This window comes from Ambystoma mexicanum, chromosome 6q (genome assembly GCF_040938575.1).
Source record: "Ambystoma mexicanum isolate Mex_15411 chromosome 6q, UKY_AmexF1_1, whole genome shotgun sequence".
Lineage (NCBI taxonomy): Eukaryota > Metazoa > Chordata > Amphibia > Caudata > Ambystomatidae > Ambystoma > Ambystoma mexicanum.
The window spans coordinates 691,079,287-691,097,974 of NC_090937.1; the positions used below are offsets into that span (position 1 = coordinate 691,079,287).

Here is an 18,688-nt window from a genome sequence, read left to right on the forward strand (position 1 = left end):
TTCCCAGGTGGATTGTAGTGAGGCCTCTGCCGAAAAGGAAGACAGTAGCCGTGGGTTATGATCTCCAGAACCCACACATCTGAAGTAATGGCTCGCCACTCTACAAGATGCTGCGCCAGCCTTCCCCCAACCGGCGAACCATGGGACCTGGCCTCATAACTGAGTGGTAGCGGCTGTGGCGTTGCCTGAGGGCAAAGAGGCAACTGCCCGAGCGGCCTTGGCACCTCGAGTACCCTTGTTTCCACCTCTGGTACTCTTACGGTGGCCTCTTTGACTGCTAGCTCCTCTCGCTTTACTGAAAGACGAGTAATAGCGAAAGGAACCTCCCCTCCATTGCTGTCCCCTAGGACGAAAAGGCAGAGGTTGTCGAACTGCAATGTCCAACGACTTTGCTGCAGCTTTGGAGGTCTGCAACCTCTCAAGGCTCTCGTCAGCCTTGCTGCCAAAAAGATGTTCACCGTCAAAGGGCATGTTGAGGAGCCGGGACTGCACATCAGGAGCGAACCCAGACTTCCGCAACCACGCAAACCTGCGTATTACAGTGCTCGCCGCCATGGACCAGCTGACACAATCTGCCATGTCCAAACCCGACTGAACGGCCTCACACATGGCATCCTTGCCATCCTGAACCATAGCAAGGAAACCATCCCGTTCGTCCCCTTCGGGAATACGTTCAGCCGCTAATGCAACACAGTTCCACAGAGTGTGTGTGAAACGAGACAAGGCACATATGGAGTTGGCCGCCTGAAGCGCCATACCCCCTGAAGAAAACACTTTCTTCACCCAGCCGTCAAAACGTTTTGTCGTCCCTATCCGGAGGGATGGTAGGATACGATGCCTTCTTTGCCGGGGCCGTAGCCGCCTGCACCACCAAACTCTCCGGAGTGGGGTGCCTGGACAAGTAGCAGGGGTCTCTACTGGCTGGACGGTATTTTCGCGACAAAGACTTGCCCACTGCCGGGAGACTCTCCGGAGCAGTCCAAGCCGCTGCCACCCTTCTCTGCAGAGCCATATGAAACGGCAATACCGAGTCAGTGGGGGGACCAAGATCAAGGATGTCCGTGAGATCATCCTGAATGAACTCCCCTGGGGGAGCCGACCAACCCAAGTACTCGGTGACCCGAGACATAAGGCGCCGATATGAAGAATCGGCATGAGTGTCAGGCTCCGGCCTACAAAACTCCACCTCCGGAGAGGTGACCAGTCCACTGGCATCATGCAGTGACTGCCTCAGGTCAACAAACTGACTATGGCCCGAGATAAGCTCATCTGGTACCGTAACCGGAACCAAGCCGTCATCAGAGCCTTCATCACCCTCTGAAATGTACTCCAGGCGGTGAGAGGAAGACATCTGGGGACCAAAGCTGTGCCTGACCTTAGCCAGAGCCTTTCTAGGGGCTAACCCCGTGCCACGGGGCCCCTCCGACACCACCGCCTCGAAAGGCGTCGGCAGAAATGGCGTCAACATCGAGCAAATCCGTGTCGGCATCAGCTAAAGCGCCGCCATCATCGACGGCATCAACACAGGCCTCGAAGCCGGAGCTCCGAGCGTGTCTCTCGACGACCTAGGCGCCGACAGCGTCGACGACCCCCTCGGAGGCGGAGCCTCGAGAGAAATCGTCGACGACGTCGGCGCCACAGGCGTCAATGTCTTCTTTGAAGACGGCACAGGATCACGCGGTCTCGAGGAGAGCTTCAGATAAATTGAGAGAAGAGAGTGGTCAGTCCAGGAGAGGGGGTTGTGAGAGGGATGGAGAGAGGGATGTCAGTAGAGATGGGAACATCCAAGGTGTGGGCCGCAATGTGCATGGAGCCAGGGGGTAGGATAGATAGGTCGAGAGAGCCGCAAAGGTTGCGGAAAGGACCCGAGGAGTCAAGAGAGTCCAGATGGATATTCAGATCACCCATCAGGAGGAGTTGAGAAGGAGGAGAGTAGGGAGGAGGCCAGGTCCGCCCATTCCGAGAGGAAGAGGGAGGACTGACATGGTGGCCGATAGAAGGTGGCCATAATGAGAGAAGATTTTGGGGAGAGTGAAAGTCTGCAACCTAGGCACTCGAAGGAGTAGGCCCAAGTAGGGATGATGGACACAGGTATCCATTCTGGGAAGATACATGCCACTCCCCCACCCGTCTTCTTAGGCCTGGGTGCAGAGAGGATTTTGTAGCCTTCAGGGAGGAGTGTGTCAAAGCTTGTGACAGAGCTATTCCTGAACCAAGTCTCAGTGATGGCGAGCACATAAAGGACCACGAGTTTGATGAGGTTGCAGATGTCAGACGAGATTTTGACGGTGGAGCACGTGTTGAGAGTGGCAATGTGGAGCAGCTTTCCATCTTTGAGGGTCTTCCTCGGGGGGGGAGGGAACAGTGGTCCCACCCGAGGGTGGCAAGAGGGTCAAAAGGATAGTGGAGTGTGGTGAAGGAGCTAAGGCCAACAAGGGAGCCGGGACAGTATGGCAAAGCAGGGGTGCCAATAAAGAGGAGGAGGAAGGCACAGAAGGCAAGGGAGCCTGACCAGAGAGAGAGGCAAGGTTAGAGAGGCAAGGGAGGAGCCTGTCAAAGAGAATACGTTTGGGTTGAGGTCCCTGAACTATGATAGTTTCATTAAAATAAACATTGATGATGACTCTGGAGATGGCGAAGAGGTCAAGGAGAACCTCGCAGCAATTGCCACCATTAATGGGCGAAGAGGCGATAGGAGAGAAAAAGCCGACCATGTAGCGAGCCCAAAGATCAGGTGAGTGAACAAAGAAGAGGATGCCAGTAAGAGTGTCTCTGGCGGAAGCAGTGACATAGGTGTCTGCAATAGGAAGGCCTGGGTTGGAGCCCAGTATTTCCTTCTTAAGTTTCTTCTGGACAGTTTTAGTGATGGGAGAGGGATAGGACATAGTGAAGCAGTTGGAGAGGATAGGAGAGAGAGATAGCGACATGGTTGGCTGCAGTGGAGGGGGACAACACTTACCGGTCTGAGGCACTGATGCACTTAGGGAAGGGGTGGGGTGAACAAAGGAGGGGGGGACAGAGGGTAGCACACGAAGCTAATGCGGACACCAAACAGTTGCAAGGTGGACCTAGATTAGATTACAACAGGGCAAGGTGAAAAACACAAGCAGCAAAGTGCACAGCTAAGTCTGATATTTTGCAGGGCAGGTGAAAACACAATTAGCACAGTGCACAGCTAAGTTTGATATATTGCAGGGCAGGTGAAAACACAAGCAACACAGTGAACACTAAGTCTGATATTTTGCAGGGCAGGTGAAAACACAAGCAGCATCTCGGAACAAGCAAGAGTAGAGGGAGTCCAGATGAGATGGAATGAGAGGTGGGCAGTCCCAGGTGTGGGGGAAGAGGATTGATGGCGTTAGTTGAAAGAAACTGACCGTCAGAGAAATTATAGTTACTCCAAAGCTGCACAGTGTCCTCTGTAGAGTGAAACATTCACCTCAGCCTCCATGAGGGGGGTGTAGGAGAGAGGACCTTGGGACCCGGCCGGGCAGCGGACAGGGAGCAGACAGGGCCTTCAATGTGGGCCTTGGATGAGGGGGCCAGCTAAAGCGTGCTGGTCACCCAAAAGGCTACAAGAAGGGTATGTGAGCCAATCCGGTAGGGGGGAAGCAGAAGGAGGAGGTCTCCCAAAGGGCCTTCTTAGTGACCAGAGAAGGCAGCGGCCATCTTTAAATCGCTGCGTGGACCTGCAGCAAAGATCTAAAACATAAGGGATCGGCCTTCTGCCCCTTTCCACATTGCTCCAATGGTGGGCAGAGCAAGGCTCAGAAGCTGACGAAAGTCGGCAAACAATGTAAGCCCCCTTTTTTATTTTATTGAGATGCTTCACTTATTTTTCCTTGTGCTACAATTTGTACAATTTAAATGGGGAGCATTTAAATTACAAAATGGACAGTGTGCGCATACCGCAAGGGGAAAAAAGTAGATGTGAAGGCAGCAGGTCGGTCGGGCATCATAGAGGAGTGCAGATCGTGATCAGGCCAGAAAGCAGGGAGTAGGCATCCTCATCAGCACAGTGTTGGCTAGAAAGAACTGCTGAGGCTGTATGCGGGCCTCTGGCTCCCTACTGGTCAACAAGCTACCTTTAAAGCCAAGTGTATCACTCACCATGCCATCCACAACACCGGCCTGAAATTCCTCCAAGACCAACTCACTCGCTACCATCCATCCAGGACACGCAGATCCAGCACAGCATCTCTCCTAGTTGTCCCCCATTACAACTACATCAGACAGGGCAGATCCTCTTTCTCCGTCCAAGCTCCGATCTTCTGGAACTCTCTGCCCCTCCGCATCTGAAACATCGACAATCACCTGGCATCCAGGAAGGCCCTCAAAACCTGGCTCTTTCCTTCCTCCTCTTGAAATCCTCTCAAACTCTATGCTGTGATACACGCACAAAGGCACTGTCCGAAACTGGACAAAACACCTATCCCCCAAATGTCCACAAATGCCGGCAGTGTTTGCAGTGGAACACCGGGATAAACTCCCCGACCCTGTTCCCCACAGACAATTGTACATCACTCCCCAGTCCCTCCGGGCCACCCTCCTACTGATCAGGCTCTCAATCTAGGGAGTCCTCCACTGGCAATACCAGCCAATCGTGTTGGACCTAGAAAAGCAACATCAAAGATTAACTCCATCTGAAGTTAAGGTATGTATAAATTGCACCACGTCGGTGGACATGGGCTACATGCAAGGCCACCCATCCATGCACTACAGAATGCAGCTATGGCTATGCAAATCAGGTTTAGTAGCTTGCATTGCCATCCTGGTCTGCAGGTTCTCAATCTCTCCTGGTCTGTTTCTCACTGTGGCCACTATCTACAGGCCACCTGACCAGGTGAACCTCTCTGCCTACCTCCTTGCTTCTACCTCTCAACTTCTCCTCCTCGGAGACCTGAACATCCACCTGGATGCTACTAGCCCCTCTCTGGGGCTCTTTCACAACCTCTGTCTCTCTCTTCTTCCCTCTGGCCTGACCCACTCTGTAGGGCACACCCTGGATGTTCTGATCTTTTTAGACCTCCCCCTCTCCAAACCTCTCACCACTCTTCTCTCTTGGAGTCACTACTTTCTTCTTTCCTCCCACCTTTCTCTCTCTCTACCCCTCAGGTCAAGCTGACCCCAGCACTGCCACCCACCTTCTCAGTCATCTGGCCCATGAAAGTCTTGAGTTGCTTCCGGACCCAGAAGTGGTTCTGCTCAAGTTTGAGAGAGGCAGGGAGGCTGTCCCAGAGGTAGGCCCCAGCCGAAGAAAGATCTGCCCCCAACTCTCAGCTTGGAAATACGACAGACCCTCAGAGAGTTGGATGAGCGGAGAGCTCGATAAGGGAGTTGTTTAGGAAGAGAGCATTGGAGGTAGTGCAGTCCCAGGCCCCAGAAAGCCTTGTGGACGATGCAGATGGTCTTGAACTTGATCCTTGCTGCCACTGGGAGCCAGTGAAGAGATTTCAGTGCTGGAGAGATACAATCCCTGGGCTTGAGGCCAAGGACAAGTCTTGCAGTCCTGTTCTGGATAAGATTAAGCTGGGAGATGGCCAGCTTTTCCGAATGTTTGCCCAGGAAAGGAGTGATGGAGATCGGGCGATAGTTAGCCAGAGAGGAAGGATCGGCAGAGGGCTTCTTAAGGAGGGGGTGCAAAAGGGAGTGCTTAAGCGGGGAAGGGAAGGTTCCAGTGGCAAAAGAGTGATTGCAGAAATCAGCCAGGGCTGGAGCAAAGGTGTCAATGTGGTCCTTGATTGTTCTGGAGGAACAGGGAAGAACCTGTTTTGACGAGACTTTCATTGATTGGACTTGTCTAGAAATGTCATCAGGGTTGAGCAAGGGAAAAGAAGAGAAGAGGAGGGAGAACGAGAGGAGGCCACAGGCAGGCCAGGATTCAAGGAGGAGGAGGAAATGGAAGACGACAAGAGGGTGGACAGGATGTCCTGAGTTGTAGTGATGAAATGAAAACCCCAGATCCGTACAGAGGGCCTGGAAGGGAACAGGAGAGGTAGAGACTGCAGCAGGGTTGGACAGCTCCTTGCAGATTTAGACGACGTTAGATGCCGCAGAGATGCAGGCTTGGATGTGTGCTCTCTTCTCTATATTCACTTTTCCCATAGATGATTCGGCTATTGCCCCTTATGCTAGTCAGAGTTCATGGAATAAAGAGGAGAAACAAAAGGACCAGTCTCCAGGGGGAGCATCATCGAAGGAGCCAATTAAGAGGGAGATTTTGCTGAACCCGTGTAGTTTAATTGCACCACAGAGCACACGGGGGCACGGGGTGGACAACAAGAGAGAGAAAACCAGTCGTTCCATCCCGATCAGCGGCGTCCACTAACCAAGTGCTACCAAGCTTGACCAGTGGGTAACAGACTTCCCTGAGCGGAGACAGGCGTGGATCACCTCAGAAGATAGAGTTGGAGCTACGAGAAGGGGCAGCCCACAGAGTCCTAGCGAGTGAGAAAAACAAATCAGCACCAGACGATGCAGAGTCCAGTAGACGAGTCGCATAAGTCGTTCTGCGGCACGTTGATTGGATGACACGCCCCTGCCAGGGTGCACAAGTGTGCAGCAAGGCACAAGAGAAAGAGCAGAAGCCAAGAGTGGGGATAGAATGAAACAGCCCGAGAGTGGGGAGGAGAAGAGAGAACCCCCAGTGTGGGTGAACAGAACCCCAGAGCAGGGAGAGAATGAAACGGCCCCAGAGTACGGAGAGAAAGAAACCGCCCCAGAGTGGGGAGGAAGACTGAGAAACCCCAGAGAGAATAAAAAGAGCCTCAAGCAGGGAGTGAACCAGAACAGAACCCCAGAATGGGCCAAAGGACCCCAGAGTGGGAATGAGAAGGAGCGAAGCCCCAAAAAGGGACTGAAAAAATCCCCAAACTAGGAAAGCAAAGAAGACACAAAGATGATGAAGCCTCCTCAAAAGGGAGAATAACTGTGAGACTCAGAGGCTGATTCATGGAATTATTTGCGCCGAAAAACAGGGATTTGTGCGCCATTCTGCCCGCAAATCCCTGTTTAACAAATGGTGATTTGCGGGCAGAATGGCGCACAAATCCCCATTTTTCGGCACAAAACATTCCAGTAATCAGCATTTGTAAATCAAAAGAAACCGCCACTGGGGGTCCGCGGACAGAACTCCCTCGCTAAATGAACTTTATACAGAAGGAAACGGTGAACATAGGCAAGGGCCTACAGTAAAGAGACAAAAGGGGTGGGTGTTTGAAGTCATCAGTCATCCCTTTCAATGGACGAAGTCCCATTAAATGTTGTGTTGTAGTTATGTTTTCTTTTTAGAGATGGATAAACCAGGTTGGACTAGGATTCTGGACCGAGGACTTCATTTATGTAGGACATCCTGATGAGTACCCTTTTTACTTGTTTCTTTTTGGAGTAGGGTATAAAGTCTTAGATTTATGGAGGGCTTGGGTCTTTCTACATTAAGAAAGAAAAAATAAATAGTTCAATGATCATGCTTCCTTGACTCCCGATTCTGACCTTCCACGATGCACAGTGAAATAACCCAAAGTGGAAAATACTTTAGCCAAACAACTGTCCCACTTTGACTAAAAACCTGTGCCACACAATTATGTTGGGCCTGCACTTCAGCCATTGCTATATTGGCCAGTCCGAGCCTGCACCCCTCCTGTCTCTTATTCCTCCATGCATTCTTTTTCCTTTAGACATCAGTCTCTCTCCCTCTACTACAATCTCTCACTTTGACTAAGATTCAATGTGCCTGACTCCATTATTTGCTTCCCCTAGACAATCTCTTTCCCTTCACTTGCCTGTTTGCGCTTCTGATACAGCCCCTGCTCTTGCCTGTAGTCCACATGTCCCCTGCCCTCTTTATTCATCCAACCAAAGTGTTCCTCCCCCTTTAGTCACTTGCTGTCTCTCTTCCCCTTGCTCTCTTCTCTTTCTCTATGGTCATCTTGCCTCAGGCTCGCCTCTGCAGTCTTGGCTCTCTTTTTCCACCACCATATCCCTTTACATCGTAGAAGCCTGCCACCCCTAAAGGGATTTATCGGAAAAACTCGGAACACAAACCTACAAACTAGGGAAGAAATGTAAAAAGGGACTTCTGGCTTATTCCTGCAGAAAGGATAACCAACCTACGGTAGTGTCACATACCAGCCAGAAACACGTAGCCAATGTGCAGACGCTAGAATACATTCAACGTCAATCATTACATTCACAGGCTCATGCAAGTAAATTCTGCAAACAAATAAATGTATATATTCTGCATTATTTAGAAAAAAAGCTCTAGCCTGTAAGATAGATAAGCTGTGTGCTTGCCTCGGATATTTGAACGCAACTTTGCATCACAAGTTTGAACCCTGCATGGCAGCTCAACCTTACATCATTCTGAAATCAGTAAACTAAATACCATTAAACCTGATAATAATACCTATTATGATGGCAGATATATTGCAATCCTTCACACTTCTTCACAAATATGCAGAAAATACACTCAAGTTGTTTTCTGTTCCTGCATTTAACCTCATTTCTTTAGGTGTACGCAAACAGTAATTAAGTTTGAGTTCCACATTATGCACAGAGACTTCCAAGTACCAGAATGCAGAGAGATGTGAGCCTAAAAGCCAGGACTCATTGAGCATTTCATTTGTGATGGCTCTTAAGACTATACATGCGTGATAAGGTAACCTGCATTTTCCTGGTTCGATACATGAAACATCTTGCTATGCATAGGGTGAATGCAGTTTACAGTCCCGCAAAAAAACACACATGATGCGAGTGTATTTGATTCGTGATGGGGTTTTTGTAATACAGCCCATCTTTGTTTGCCATGTTGAAAACCTACTGGGGGTTAGGAGGGATGATTTTACACTTTGAGATGTGTTCACTTCAACGTAAAGGGCACAACCAATCAGGGCCAAGGCATGCTCAAGTCACATACAGACATCATACTGCATTCCATTGCGAGCACAGCTTGCTGGGATTATTACATTCAATGCAGATCAAAAGCCCCAAACCTACATCACAATAGTGAGGAGAGCAAAGAAAAACTGCACCCATACATAAGTAATCAAGGAGGCATATAATTTCTTTTTTACTCTTTTCCAGCGCCCCATTGTCCTTGTTTTGAAGGATGCAAGTTTGTATCACAATGTTCAGTAAGAGCCACCACTGTGACTCCATCCACGACTGTGGGGTGTTTCAGCTCAGCTCCGTCCCCAACCCACCATCATTCTTAGTCCCAGCTCCACTGTAGGCTCTCAAGCTCTTGTGCAAACTCAGTGAAATCCTCAATGAAATTTTCATAGGTTGTTTCTGGAAACTGCTCACACGGTAAACATTTCTTGTTGTCTTCCTCAAGCGTCTGTGCAAAAAATGTAGAAAATGCATAAAGAATGAGCAGTGTCCTAAATGTTATTCTATTACAATATCATAATGAGGACAAGAAGATCACATCTTAAATCTTAAACACCCAAACAACAAATGTCCACCGAGACAAGGAGACTCATTGTGAGTTTAGAGGTACTAGAAGTGCACATTACTCCAAACAGAATCATAGTTACCACCACTGGTAATGTGGAAATTCCACCCAAATATGCATTGTGGTTAATCCCGATTCTGAAGTCCCATAGGACTTTATGGGGAAAGAAAGGAATTACTTCTGGAGGTGATTCAATCAGAAGTAATTCATCTATTTTTTGGAAAGAATACCTCTGGGGCACCTGCTGGAACTTTTGCCATCTGTAGGGTTTGCAACTCATAATTAGAAGAAGTCCAAATCTACAGAAAACTGTCAAAATCTGCAGAAATATTTGTCATTCTTCTTTGTAGTTGGACATTCATAGTCAAAGAGGGGGAAATCTGATGTAAGTTACCAAACATTTGAAAATCTGCAAGTGTTTTTGTTTTTAAATCTTTAAACAATTTTAAAAGTCTCGTAAGAAATCTACATTTTCTGCAGCGACATCTGCCCAGAAAATGTTGACTGTTTTTACTCATAATCAGGAGAACTGAGAAAAAATTCAGTTACCTCCAGTTTTTTCGGTTACCTTCAAACTCGTAATGAGGCCCAAAGTAACATAATAAATTAATGTCTGCATATGGCAAGTACACAGACAAACTCAAAGCAAACAACGACAAAAAATTATGTTCAGCCATTCCCAGCACAAATACTGTAAGCGGTTTCAACCCAGCACTCCACCTAAGTCACTGCCTAGTATGGGATGCAAATGCAAACCCTTATTTATATTTTTTTTTATGTCTAAAGTTATTTTATTTCTGTATGATGTACCCTTATATAACACCCCTCTCTTTGAATCCCCCAGGCCTCACGGAGCCAAGAAGTAGGTTTGTTTTTCAAATTAAAAGATTTATTTGAAGAATTGAACAATATATATAATCACACTTTTATGAATATGAATAATATCTGAATATCACACTTATGAATATTTATGCAATGATCAGCAAGGGGTAATATGACAATAACAATCTCTTCAATCAATTAGGAGTAGGAATGGGAAGAATAATGTAGCAGAGAATAACTTTGTATAGGTTCAAGGAATGCAATAAGAAAGAATGCAACACAGAAATAAAACTTTATATGAATTCAATCAAAAGACAATATGATCACTCTTTCCCCCTGTCACTACTCACTCCCCCCAATATGCAATAGGAAGAAATGGAATGGGGGCACACAGGTTTCAGGAATAACAATCAACAATTGCAGTTTCAATCCCGATTCTCCCCAACAAACTTAGAGAGAACAGTAATGATTTTAAACAGATCAATTGCTTTTAAATATGATTTGAATTGAATGGGAAAAATGCTAAAAATGAAATTCTGAAGTTAAAAGCAAGAAATAGCTGTTTTTACATGTGGTGAAATTGAGCCAAATACAAAATCGCTGCAACTTTTCTGCGTGCGAGAAACGCAGTTACGGAACAACTATAAGGAATTGGAATGTCGTTTTTGGTTCTTTTGAAAGCTGAGGATGTTAGCTTTAAAATGCCATTTAAATTTCGTTTCTAGGACGTACAGTTCAAATGTTACAGAGATTTTAGTGAAGGTCGATTTTTCTCAAAAAGGGTCAAGATTTTACAAATGGTATTGCGCTTTTGAAGATTTACCAACAAAGATAGGCTTATACTAAGGGGTTTTGAAGACGCAAGATACCCAACAGCCAGCCACCAGAGCAATGCCCCCTCCACTCCGACTTTTGTCCGCCAGGACACTTGACTTTCTTCAGAAAATATATTTAGCACAAGGATGATTTATCGCTACAGTTATCACAAGACTATATAATGAGAAGGATTCAGGATGGACACAAGATTCTACAATGCAGTTCTGGATAGGTTGAAATGGATTGAAATAGGATTACTTTAAACTAAGAGATGACTATGGACAGTTCTATACTAAATATGGCTACTATAATTTGCTACTATGGCTTTGGAATGGAATGAGCCCATCAAAGATCTGGTCAAGGGTTTGGCTGGGATTCGCTCGCCACCGGACAGGATTCAGGACACCTGGACTGCTCTCAGCAAGGCACTCTGGTCTGCACGGCCTCTTGGACTGGATCTGACGGGTTCTGGGTTACAGCACTGCTCTACCGGTTTGGATCTCTGGGTTCTAGCACGGGTTCTTGGCCAGAAGCAGCAAAACAGCTCAGCCAGGCTGTTGGATTTTGTGGTGCCCCTTGAAAGTTTGGGGTTAGAATCAATTTGCAAAAGATTCTAAAGGCCAGCTGAGAAGGGTTCAGCTTTTTTGGATTGGCCTTTCTGCTTCAGAGTTCTAGAGTCTGAATTCTGGTTCTGGAGTCTGGATCTAGGTTCTGGAGTCTGGATCTTCCTGCAGGGTGCTTCGCCAGTGGATCAGTAATGAGTGAAAGTGTGTGTCTCTGGGTCCTCAACAGTCCCTATTTATCCATCTTCCAAAGGGGTGGGGAGGCTGATTATACAATGCCCAACCCTCTAAGGATCTGATAGGTCAGAGAATTCCCCCTCTCCTGATTTGAGAAGGGAACAGTGTGTCATGATGTGTCATCATGTGTCAGAGTGACACAGTGTTTAGCATCCAGAAAAAAAAATCCCTCCACTTTGCTTTTACCCAGAAAATCTATTTTTCCCAAAAAACACATTTCCAATATGCACAACTTGTTAAGAATACATAATTACATGACAGATTGACTAAGGTACGTTTCTGTCAAAAGCTTATCTTCCTATGAGTTTTCGTTCACAAATGACAATTTTTCGTGCTTTTGGGCGGTTACACATTTTCGGATCTGTACAATTTTTTACACATACATGCACATACCACCTGGGCATACTTCTGTAAATGTTCATCTTCATAGCATAATCACAATAGCTAGAATATGAACTTTATCGTGGTTCAGTCTCTGAATGTCGCACAGATTCCAGATTAGTTTTAAACTGTGAGCGAATTTTTCATTTTACTAACCTCCATATTTTTATCAGTTCAGTACAATTTGCTATAAGTCTTTTTCTCAAACATACAGTTTCTTCAATTTCAAATCCACATTTTCAGTCTGGCCCACCTCCAAGGCTTGGCTGAGTCAGAGAGTCACATGGGCTTGTCTTCCTTGGCAGTTGGTGTCAGTCACACCCGAATTAGCATTTTCATTCAGCCGAAGGGAGTCCTTTGTCTTCACTCAGAGCAACATGCCAGAGTGCTCCCCCCATTTCCTTTCAAACCTGCCAGGGGAAAAGATTCCTTTGTATAGGGAGAAGGTGTGGAATGTGTTTGAAGCTCAGTGTGGGAAACCTCCTGGAGTTTAGCTGAATCAGGTTACCTTATGGTCAATTGTGACATTGTTCCTTGTGAAAAATTACAGTTACAAATTTAAAATAAGCAAACATATCTTCAATTCCAGTCTTTTTCCACATGAAAATCAATGTGTGGCACCCTATAATGCATTTGATGGAAGTCCCTTCTTTGGCATATTTAGCTTTTGAGACACAAGTTTCACCTGTCAGATTTAGACATCGCCAGCATCTGACAGAGGCTAGTAATGGTATTGCACCCATTTTTGACATATTTCTTTCCAGCAACCATCTTCAAAAGTGGATTTTGTTCTGATAACATACTTCTGCTGACATTATATTTATGTGGATTCTTGAAGTAGAATGATGTCCAGCACCCAACAAGGAGGTTGGATCTTTTGGGTGGTTTGTGAGCCATGATTTTTGCAGGTTTGACAACCAAGAAAAACGGATTTTCACACAGCTCTAGGTTTCTTTTGCAATCAGCCTTGCTTTTTGGGCAGCCAAATGATGGGTTTTGGCAGTGGTCTCCTGTGTTACCACTGACAATAGGCAAAAAGTGGATGGCGGCTTATTTTTCAGATTTTTACTGCGCACTTCTGGGTGATTTTTAGCGAGCAGCATGCTTTCTGGGGGCCATTCTGACGTTTCTGATGCAAGCAATGCACAGGAATGTTGCAGGGCCTGGACTAGTGGGGGAAAACATCCCACAAGCCCCCCCTCTTGCGATTTGGCGTTGATCGTCCATCAATGGGAATTCGCAAGACTGGGATGTCAATTTCATCTCTTCTGATTCAACAAATAGCAAAGTTCATCCTTTTTTCCTCCATCAGGGGTGGATCAATCGGTTCTCCTCGCCAGTCCTGGTGCGAGTATTGAGCAATACTAAGGGCCCCTCGGATCTTTCCTCCCGGTCCCCGGGTAGTCCTCCTTGGTTAGTCTCCATGGTTTCCAATCAACTATGGGTGACAAAAGAAAAACATATTTGTAGACATTTCCCCACCACTAATAATGTAGTGGGGCGGACACATACATTTTGATAAATCAGGACACACTTTTACATTGTATTTTATAGACTATGGGCCTCATTACACGGTAGGAGGTAACCATGCTGCAATTAGCAGGATGGCTACTCCCTTACCGCATACCGGGTCCGGGTAGGCGGTATGGGGATTTACCAGGTCATTCTGACCCTGGAGGACCCGGTAAATCCCCATGACAAATACCATTCCCCATTCCCATTCGAGCCCCCATAGGGCTCAATGGTAATGGGGAAGGAGCTAATAACGGCACCGCAATTTACGGCACTGTTATTAGCTCTTTAGTCACTTAGCGGGTCCCATCCTTAACACCTGGTCAGACCAGGCTTTAAGGACGGGACCCACTGAGGGACCTCGTAATAGGGCACTAAGGGATTACCGGCACCGGTGACCTTACCGGTGCCAGTAATCCCTTCACGCCTACCATGTAATGAGGCCCTATATATGGAATATTTTATAGTTGGAATTTGATGGAGCTGGAGTGACCCCCCTCCGGGGTTCCAGAAGACTCCTCCAATTGCTGCAGAGTGTGCCTAGGATGGCACACTTTAGTTGATTAATATGGACCCACTTATCTTTCCCCTCTGCCAAACTGCCTTTCGGGATGCAGATTTTGTAGGCGACTGGTGAGATTTTGTCTACAATTTCAAAAGGACCCCTCCAGGTAGGCAAAAATGTGTGCTGTTTAGCCTGGTTCCTTTGGAAATTGTATAACTAGACCCGGTCTCCTACATTGTATTCTTTTCTGGTTGTCTTTAAGTCATAGTGGGTCTTCATGCTGTTTGCAGATCTCTCTACATTTCGCTAAGCATAGGCAAAAGCATGTTGAAGGTGTTTTCTTAGATTTTGAACATACTCATGAGTTGTGGAGGCATTGATCAATGTCTGCTCTTGGGTTCCTTAGAGCAGATGCTGGGGAAGCACCATCCTGCATCCAGTCATCAGCTCAAACGTTGACATTTTAGTTGCAGATGAAGGGGTATATCTGATGGCCATTAGGACAAGAGGTAATCGAATATCCCAACTTGGCCCAGAATCTGCCACAAACCTTTTTAATATGCTCACAATTGTTCTATTATATCTCTCTACTGCACCACTAGAGGCTGGCCGGTAAGCAATATATAGCTTCCTTTTGACCCCAAGTATCTCCCACATCTTTGTCATTACTTCACTGGTGAAATGGCTACCTCTGTCTGACTCGATCTTTGGGGTAGACCAAAAAGCGAAAAGATGTGGTTGATCATCAGGGCAGCTGCTGTTTCTCCCTTGCAGTTTGGGGCCAGGAGACATTCCACCCATTTAGTAAACAAGCATGTCACGGTCAACATGTACTTGTTTCCCCTAGAGGAGCGAATCACGGACCCAATGAAATCGACTTGCAAATCTGACCATGGCAGTGTCATCCCCTTCTTTTGGAGAGGCGCACGGTGTGTGAGGGATGTTGGCTGAAATTGTGCACACACAAGACACCCCTTCAAGTATTGGTCGAGGTCCTGCCCCATGTGTGGCCAGTATGCAACCTCTGAAGATTTCAAGTGTTGTATGAAACCTCCTATGACTGGCTGTTGCCGCATCATGGGCGTGACTTAACATCAGGCTTCGGAATGAGGTAGGGACCACCCACTGATCATGGCACATCACCAAGGACAGAAATGATCTCCATTGGTTAGCAGTGAAGGAACGGATCCTGTTTAACTCAATAACCCTAACCCACCAATGTCTCTACGGCACGGCACCAGCATACCTTAAGAAAAAGTTCAGGTGGTATGAGCCAAGTCGTAGCTTGAGATCCGCCAAGCCAGGACTGATCAATCCTAGCCTTCCAGGCAAAGCCACTGGTCTCGGTCGAGCTTTTCCGAGTTTGGCAACTTCCCACTGGAACAAACTGCCTTGCAGCCTTAGACTGGAAAGCAATACCCAACTCTTTAGGAGGCATCTGAAGACCTTTCTCTTCAAATAACTAGGCAATTTCTACACCAAATCATGTTGCCATCTTTCTGCCCCCCTCTCTTTACTTTCTTTTGTGTCGTCCTGTTAATCTTCGTCCTCGTGTCTTTTTCGCGCCCTGATGCTTGCGAGCTACGGCGCGTTACAAATAAATAAATAAAAAAAATGGCCAGCTAGAGATCTCCTTACCAACAAACCGTCTTGGATCCAGAACATTTTTTGGACATATCAACACTCTGAGGTCCTCTTTCCCTATGTAATCGGTATCCGTCAGGGGAAAGTTCTCAGGGTCCTCAATGTGTTGATAAAACTTACCAATTATTGGATCCCCTTTTTGAGCCGTAATCAAATCAGCATCTGGGGTCTCCTTACTCCATTGTGCAGTTGAGAGATCATTGTGAGCATTTGTTTGGGATCTAGTGATAGCAGTGACCTGGATTTCCCCCAACAGAGACTCGATCTCAATAAGATCCCCTTGGATGGCCCTGGTTTTGACCAGCTGATCAGCTAAGTCATTTCCAGTTTTGGCTGGTCCCTCTACTTTGGAATGACCCTTGATCTTTTTCCAGTAGAGGGTCATCCCATTCGAGGTGACCAGATCATCAATATTTTAAATTAACTTCACATGTTTCAAGGGTTTGTTATTAGCACATAACATGCCTCTGGTTTTCCAGTTAACCAGGTGTTCCACGAACCCGTTCCGTACATAATCCGAATCTGTCATTATGACCAGTTCGTGGAGTTGATGTTGGACAGCAGTGAGGATGGCTTGATGCACAGCTATCAACTCCGCACTTGACTACTTCGGGACCAATCTTGTACCCAGCGGAGGGTTCTGGGGTCTCATTCACACATGCATTCCCTACGCCGGCCACAAGTTCTTTTTCCCCGTTGTTGTCAACATGGTAAGAGCATCCATCCACATAGACAGTGGGCATTCCCTCACACTTGTTTTCTTCAAAGACTTTGTGTGGGGAATTGAGGTATGCCTCCATGTTGTCCTTGATTATTAGACTTTCGTCCTCGAGACAGTTTTCTCTGGCACAATCATGCAAGCCAGCCCTTGCGTGAGGGGACTCTTCTTGATTTGGCCATATCTGACCTCCACAGGAAAGCCTTGCATTGACAGAATCTAGGAAGTAATTCGGGAATTACTCACATTTCCGGCTCGGATTCTGTCACTTTGGAGATATTGCAGAGGCTGGTCTGGAGTGTCCACTATGATGTGTTCCCCCTGGATGAATGGGCGGTAATTCTTCAATGCCCACACAGTTGCCAGAAGTGCCTTCTCACAATCGTTGAATTTTTCCTCCACAGAGGATAAAGTTTTACTCGCATAGGAGATTACTTTATTGACCTCGTCATGCTTTTGGTATAATACTGCAGTCAAGCATGTATTAGAGAACCCTGTCTCCAAGAAGAACTCCTTGTTTCTGACAGGGCAAGCTAGGCAAGGCGCTTGTGAAAGGCTTCTTTTGAGTTGTCTTACTGCCTCAGCTTGTTCTGGACCCCATTCCCACTTGACCCCCCCCTTCAAAAGATGAATTAGGGGTCTTGTGATCTCTGCGTAGACCTCAATGAACTTTCTGCTGTAATTAGTCAGTCCAAGGAGGCTCCTTAGTTCCTGCAGGGTTGTGGGGTCTTTCAATTTCTGGAGTGTTTCCACTTTCTTTTCCTGGGGACAGAGACCCTGAGGAGTAATCTCATGCCCCAAGAAATTGACACGGGTTCTACACCACTGTGCATTTGAAAGGAAAGTTTTGCTCCGGCAGCCCTCAACTGAGTTAGAACATAATGGATCTCCGCTATGTGTTCCTCGACAGTTGAGCTTTTACTGAGTACATCATCTACATAGGCCAGGTTACCACTCTCACCCCGGTTGGGTATGGCCTTATGTAGAAAAATGTTGAACTCATTGCCGGAGTTGATGTATCCGAAGGGAGTCCAGTCCATGTGTACTGCTGGCCCCCAAAGGTAAAGGCCAGCTTGTATTGGTCCTCCCTACTGACAGGTACAGTCCAGTATCCATTGGTCAGGTCTATTGCAGTGAATACCTGTGACTCCTGGATCTGGGCCAGCCCTTGGTCAATGTAGGGAAGAGGCCATCGGGAAGTATGGACCCGTTTGTTGAGCTCCCTAAGGTCGGCACAGAGTCTCCACTGGCTGTTTGGCTTCAATATCCCCAGCACCGGATTATTGAAGGTGTGGTGGACTGGACGGATTATCCCACGGGACTCAAGGATCTTAATTATTTCAGTAAGGGACTCCATTGATGCGAGGGGCAAGCGATATTGCTTCACAAACACTGGAGTCATGCCAGGGTCCGTGGGAATTGTTGATGTGTGGATGTCGGTGCGACCACAGTCATATGAGTCCACCGCAAAGAGATCTTGAAAATCCAAGAAAACTTGTTTCAACTTTTTCTTCTACTCCAGAGTCTCACATGCATCAGTTAGGTTGACTCTCTCTTCAACCATCTGCCTGAAGCCTGGAAAGACTTCTGGTTTTGCTATCTCAGCGGCCTCTCCAGCTGGGTGGAGAAGTCCCTGGTCAAAGTGCTGATCTGGACTGGTGGCTTCAGGTGGGGAAGGCCGTCCTCATGGACCTGGAAAATCACCTCATCCGTCCTGAAGTCACAGGTCACATCTTCCTTACCATAAGGGCAGGAAGTGTACACCAGGAAGTTCCCCCCATGCCGGGTAAAGATCCTGTCAGGTGTTGTGTTGTCATCACTGTTACTGTCAAAATAGTCCTTGGGGATTGGTCCTAACAGTTAATTTCCTAAATCAATGGAAAAATGTCGGTCATCAACCGCCATTCCAATAATGGTGCCTGCGGCTAGAGTGATACTCTTTAAGTCGCTGTTATCCACCTCTATTGGAATGGTGTCATGTTCTATATTGACTAGTGGTGTTGGGTTTACCCCCAACCCTTGCTGTTGGAAAGAAG

General features: G+C 47.0%; 1 protein-coding gene across 9 annotated transcripts in view; it reads right to left on the reverse strand.

The window, feature by feature from the left end:
* Positions 1-3,795: 3,795 nt before the first annotated feature.
* Positions 3,796-18,688, reverse strand: part of IL15 (interleukin 15) — a 1,104,687-nt gene continuing 1,089,794 nt past the window's right edge. For all 9 annotated transcript variants that reach the window (XM_069631186.1, XM_069631185.1, XM_069631191.1 and 6 more), the window contains one exon: positions 3,796-9,337. In XM_069631186.1, coding sequence (XP_069487287.1) covers positions 9,209-9,337 — 129 coding nt within the window. In that variant the 3' untranslated portion in view covers positions 3,796-9,208. The remainder of the gene's footprint in view (positions 9,338-18,688) is intronic.